Source organism: Paramormyrops kingsleyae, chromosome 8 (genome assembly GCF_048594095.1).
Source record: "Paramormyrops kingsleyae isolate MSU_618 chromosome 8, PKINGS_0.4, whole genome shotgun sequence".
In the NCBI taxonomy this organism is placed as follows: domain Eukaryota; kingdom Metazoa; phylum Chordata; class Actinopteri; order Osteoglossiformes; family Mormyridae; genus Paramormyrops; species Paramormyrops kingsleyae.
In genome coordinates this window covers 16,847,591-16,853,590 of record NC_132804.1, presented here as the reverse complement: position 1 = coordinate 16,853,590, position 6,000 = coordinate 16,847,591, and the positions used below count along the sequence as shown (strand labels likewise).

Below are 6,000 nucleotides of genomic sequence, written 5' to 3'. Positions count from 1 at the left end.
GGAGAATATTAGATTAAAGATACAAAATGAGAAAAAAAAATGAATGAAGTACATGCTTTGCAGCTGTTGAGAAATGTTTAATATGGAAATTGAAGGAGAAAGAGAGTATGGTGAAGTAAAGAGTACAAAGAGGAATGTGAGCCCACCCCCCCCTACTCTTAGACCCCACCCACCCGGCCTCCAGCTTGGTATTCAGCCAGAGTGCAGGTAATCCTGTGCTCTGTTAACATCGTGCCTATTAGCTGGGAAAATATCATTATTTCTGCTTGGCTTTAATGTAACAGCAGCTGCCTGTGTCTCTGTGTCTGTCGCTCTGTGCCTGTGTTTCTGTGTTTATCGCTCTGCGCCTGTGTCTCTGTGTTTGTCGCTCTGTGCCTGTGTCTCTGTGTCTCTGTGTTTGTCGCTCTGTGTCCGTGTGCCTGTGTCTCTGTGCCTGTCGCTCTGTGCCTGTGTCTCTGTGTTTGTCGCTCTGTGTCCGTGTGCCTGTGTCTCTGTGTCTGTCGCTCTGTGCCTGTGTCTCTGTGTCTGTAGCTCTGTGCCCGTGTGCCTGTGTCTGTAGCACTGTGCCTGTGTCTCTGTGTCTGTAGCTCTGTGCCCGTGTGCCTGTGTCTCTGTGTCTGTCGCTCTGTGCCCGTGTGCCTGTGTCTCTGTGTCTCTGGTCCACCAGAAAAGCCAGCTAATGCCTGCAGACCCCCAGCATCAGAGCGGACGCCAGAGCTGCTGAGTGCCTGAGGGACTCCCCGGGCTGTATGCCTTGCGTGGTCGGTTTCACTTCTGGGCCTGTATCTGCCTGCCGCTTGCTGAAGATCTTTGATTTTGTGGCAACAAAGACACAGATCAATGGGGTTTAAGGGCCCTTTTGACCTCCCCCTGCCTGGCCCACAGATGTACCATAGGTAGCCTTCATCCCATCCCGAAATTCACCCCCCCAGGAGGAGTCACAGATTATCCCAATGACTGGCCACTTGTGTAACATTCTCAGCTTTAATAACTGATTAAATCATCATGCAAAGGCATTTTGATCAGACGTGTCACTCCCCCCCCCCCCCCCCCCCACCACCTTTCACAGCACTCCGCCTGTGATTTCCGAGGTTAGCCCCGTAATACCCCAAGGTGCTGCTTTGCAGTTACGTAACCGCTAAGGGCACTGTGATCGGGCGTCTCTGGCACGGTGCTGTGCTCAGATGGGACTTGCATTTGCATTTTACACCCCGTCCGGCAGAAGGCCTTGTTCGCCGCTGATTTACATGCCGCACCGTAACGCGACGGCACACTGGCCAATGCAGAATAGCTGTTAGCAGTCAGCGGGTTAGGAAGCAGCGCTGAATGCCCTTAAATGGTGGCTCAGTCGAGCGGCTATAGGAGTAACACATGCAGCCCTATTGGATGATAGGTCTTTGGGTGGCGTTCTGTTCAGCCATGATGTCCTATCAGCTGCATCAGAGCAGACATCAGTGAATGACCCCCCCACACCCCCACCCCCACACAGAGCTGAACAATCGCCCCCGTCCCCGATCTGTGCACATGTTCATACAGCCGTCCAGCCTACGTGCAGCCTGGATGTTTGTGAAGAAAGAATACATTAACAATACACACTCAATGCAGTGTGAAGATGATAGTATCACCGAGGACAGCCGACTCATTACCGGGGGGAGGCAGGGAGAGTCAGTCTTGTTCTGTCGCGCCGTTTAACGTCGGATTGCTGCTCATTCACTTTAAACTGCTAGGAGGCCAAGAGACATTTAAAGGACTCTGAGGTGTAGGGTTTCTGTGGGGGGTTGGTGGGGTGGGAGTGGGGGGGGGGGGGGGAATCAGCATGCATGTTTACCACTGAGTTCAGGAGCCGTGGTGGCTGCAGGAGCAAAGCCACGTACAGGAGACCGGAAAAGGGAGCATGGTGCTGGGGGTGTGGGGGAGTGGGAGAAAATGAAAAAAAAAAAGAAATGGCAAACAGGAAGGGAGGAAGAAACATGATATAGAGATAGGGATGGAGGGAGACAGAGTGACGGAAAGAGTGAGGGAAAAAAGGGGGGTGGCGGGGGGGGACAGCCTGGAATAGCCAGCAACTGGAGCCCGCATGCTCCTCCTCCTCTACACCTCCCCTCCCCATGCTCTCTCCCTCTCGCTCGCTCATTCTCCCCGCCGCTCTCCTAGCCGTTATTTGACCAGAGGGAAGCACAGCGAACGGGAGCAGAGCTCAGTCTCCCCACCTGCCCCTCGTCTGGCCCGCCGCTCTCCTGGCGTTTCCGCATCACGCCCGCCTCCTCCTCTCCCCCCCCCCCCCCCTCCGGAGGAGCACGCTCCTCGACCCCGCTATCGCCTGACTTTGTCCGGTCTTCGTCTCTTCCACCCGCCTCTCTGGGATATATATCGCCGGGACGTGGGACGGCGAGCGCCCGCGTGAGCGTGAGAGTGAGCGTGAGAGTGAGAGTGCACGCTCGCCCAGTGCCATGCGCCCCGCTGGCCACCTTGTGACTCACGCCAGGGATACAGCATGAGGGGAGGCCATCACCCGCGGGGCTGCGCCTGCCACCATCTCTTCCGGAAAGTGCTGCTGAAGTGTGGCTGCTGCTACGCCAGGGTCAGAGGTCAGTGCTTTGCTTTCATTTTCACCTTTAACCTTTCACGTTCATCCTCTCTCCCTCTATCTCTGTGCCTGCTTGTGGCTGCTCTCCCGTTCCCTGCCTCCTTCTATGTGCTCTGTCTACCCCTGTACAAGTGGTGCCCCCTTGCCCGGGCGGCCACTCGTACCCGTGCACCCTGCCTCTGCATTCCCCCTGCCGCGTGGTGCCCTGTTTCGGGTTTCAGTTCCCGGTCTCCTCCTCCTCCTCCTCCTCGAAAGTCCTCTCCGCTTAGGAGCAACAGATGTTCTTTTCTGCATCCCCGCTCTTATTTCCACTTAACGCACTTTTTATTTTTTGTACCAGACGTGGGGGGGAAGCTATTTCAGGCCTCGCTCTCCTTAAAAACAAATACTGAGAAAATACTGCCAGTTCTGGCTGGGGCCTCGTGCATGTAGCGGGACCTCTCACACACACATCTGGAAGCTCGCCTTCGTGTGTGTGCCGGCCCGTGGATTGTGGGGACACTAAACCCTGACTCACACATAAAATTCCTCTCCCCAAACAGCCTGCCTTACAGAATCCCACCCCCCCCAGAGCCCATCTTGTGCTTTTAGTCGCCTAGACAAATTGTAGTGATGAGACACAGCAGGAACGATGTAATGAGTGGTATGTATACAAAACAATGACAACAGATAGATAAATGGTCATTTTAACAACAACTATCTCCACAGGCATGGGGATATCTCGAGCCTGGACCTAGTTCTCTAGTTGCACACACTCAAACACCTCTGGATTTCCCTGGGAGATGGATCCTGGCCTGGATTAGCATGCTGGCAAACACCAAACAGCTTTGACAGACTTAAAAAACAGCCTGATGCTGATGTTGCTGCATCAGCCTGTTTGCTACTCAATCAATGTCCAGCCAAATCACTACCTTCACGTTCAATTCACGGCCAAATACAACTGTTTATATGATCAGAAATCTAATGATGATCCTGTGCCTTTTCCAGACTTTTTTATTTGCTCATATTCACTGTTTTCTCCAAAACCTTAAAAACGCCAGGGTACTGTCACTATTTGACAAGCGAGCGATGCTTTCAATACGGCGCCGTCCGTATTTCTGAAACACGAAACACATCGTGGTCTGTTTGTTCTCCTCTCCGGGCGCCGTGCCCACAAACAAACAAACACGGCTGGGCTCAGAACAGCACCGACAAGCATTTTTTCCCGAGCTTCAATTTTAGCTTTAAACAGTTTATCCTCTTTTCCGAAATCCCCTTTCTGCGACTACAGCATGTTTTATGCAGAGATGAGTAGGATCAATACACACACTGTCGTTCCTAGGCGTATGCAAAGCACTGTATCGTGGGTCTCGCCTGCGATTGAGTCACACGACGCACCTCAGCTCCGCTGACCGAGGCCCGTAGAGGTCCTTCCCGTTAGCCGAGAGAGCCCCTCATTTCCCTCCCCAGGATGGCGCTGCTCAGGGTCTGTTCTGCTCAAGTGCATCTTTCTGGAAGTTCTCCGGCTGCATGGGCCTGCAACCTCAGCCCGGTTCTGCTTTGCTGATTGCTTTTGTAATTTGCTGTTTTGCGGTTTCAGCGTAGCATGTTTTACACGAGATTCATGTAGTCGAAAGAAAATAAAGCGTGCCTTTAATACGGCATGCACATTCCTTTTCCTGGGTTCATTCTGGACGGGTTGAAAGTCTTGGGACTCTGGGTCTGTGTTTCTGATATCCTAACAAGAAAAAGCTCATTCAAGTGGCCGGCTGACCATTAATGAGAGGCTAACCAGCCATTCAGCAGGGTTGAGATTTTCACCCCATCACTCTTTGTTGCTCCCCTGTGCTTATTTGATATTTGTGTCCCTTTACCCCGTTTCTGTCTGCCAAGGCTCAGCTCTTTCCACAGAAGACGTGAGAGAAACAAGCTCTGGATTGTCTGACTCTTCTTTCCTCCAGGCTACCGTATAGTCAAATAGCTGATCCAGCGCTAATGCAATCTGTTCATTCACTTGCCCGGAATCATGCCGGCAGTGAACTCTGTAAGCTGCTTGTGTGTTTATGTGAGGCGAGGCAGGCAGGAGGCAGGCTGCCCTGTCTCTCAGGGATGGTGATGTTTAACTGAGTCCTGCTGGGCCACAGCGTGTTGAGCTGCTGTTTGTCCTCAGCGGTCTGCAGTCATCGACTCGGTCTCCCCTCTGACTTAAAGGCAGGCGAGGATTTCATGCATGGGGCCCTAGTACACAAGCAGGCACAGACACAGCACTGTACTTTAATTCACCTCAATGCAAGCACTATATAGTACAGGGTGATAGATTTTTTCCTCAAACCACTGGAAAGCAAAAAAAAAAGAAAAGAAAAGCTTACAGGTCAAATCATTTTCATTTTCGCATCTTCAAACTGTTGCTAAATAATGTCTGCACTTTATTTCCAAGTACGCAAAAGCATATCCCTCAGCAACAGTGCAGATATGCTGATGCAAATGCTTCGTAAATCTGGGCTTCGGTATAAAAGTGTAAGAAATATGTATGAGGGCATCTGCCTGGAGAATCAGTAATGCTAATTAAAATGAGCGGCGGGTAAATGGTACGGGGCTTCGCCACAGCATCACCATGTCGATATGCTAATGTCCTTATTTGTTGTAGGACTCGCGCCTGGCACCTGTGCTTCTGCAGTGCTCCGGCGGCAAAGATGAGCCGCAGTCTGTGTGTCCATGCAGCCTGAGAGCCCCGCCCCTCCCCGGCCCCCCCGCGCAGAGTAAACAAACATCCCACTCACTTTCGATCGCTTCCCAGCAGCAAATTCAGTCAGTTCTTCCTCTGTTTCCAGTGCAGGGTGTCAGAATAAAAAGGTGTTAAGAAGTGATGTGATGTGGTCTGAAAAGCAGTTACAGTAACACAGTTCAGATACAGTTACAGGAAACAGTGAAGCTTTCAAATGGCTACAGTATAGCTTTCAAATGGCTGCAGTGTAGCTTTCAAATGGCTACAGTGCACTGATAGAGTGCAACCTCATAATTTCTCTACTTAAGCAGATGCAAGACCTTGCATTAATCTCAGACGACAAAACCAGTAGCAAGCTGACGCAAACAACATATTCTGTCAGGATATTCTGTTTTAATGATGTTGTAATATATCACAACACATCCATATAAAGCACCTTGGAGCGTTTCTGTTGTGAAAGGCGCTATATAAAAATAAATTGAATAGAATTTAACAGCAATGTTTCCCTGCTGTGCTTCCGAACTCAATATTTAGCTCCGAGCACTGAGCTGAGATGGCCTTCCTGTCATTATTAAAGGCTTTGTGGCATGCATCATCCGGAGGGGGGGGGGGGGGATTATATTGATACTCAGCATTGCCTGTGTAAGCATCTAATCCAGCTGTGATCACACGAGTTGATGTTCTCATGATGGCTGTGGGTTAGATGAAA

The 6,000-nt window shown here is 51.1% G+C and overlaps 1 protein-coding gene across 4 annotated transcripts in view; it reads left to right on the top strand.

Moving 5' to 3' along the window:
* The first annotated feature begins 2,077 nt into the window (after window positions 1–2,077).
* Window positions 2,078–6,000, top strand: part of arhgef25b (Rho guanine nucleotide exchange factor (GEF) 25b) — a 37,262-nt gene continuing 33,339 nt past the window's right edge. For 2 of the 4 annotated variants that reach the window (XM_023832636.2, XM_023832618.2), the window contains exon 1: window positions 2,078–2,588. In XM_023832636.2, coding sequence (XP_023688404.2) covers window positions 2,495–2,588 — 94 coding nt within the window. In that variant the 5' untranslated portion in view covers window positions 2,078–2,494. The remainder of the gene's footprint in view (window positions 2,589–6,000) is intronic. The other 2 variants (XM_023832627.2, XM_023832645.2) reach the window with 2 other exon arrangements.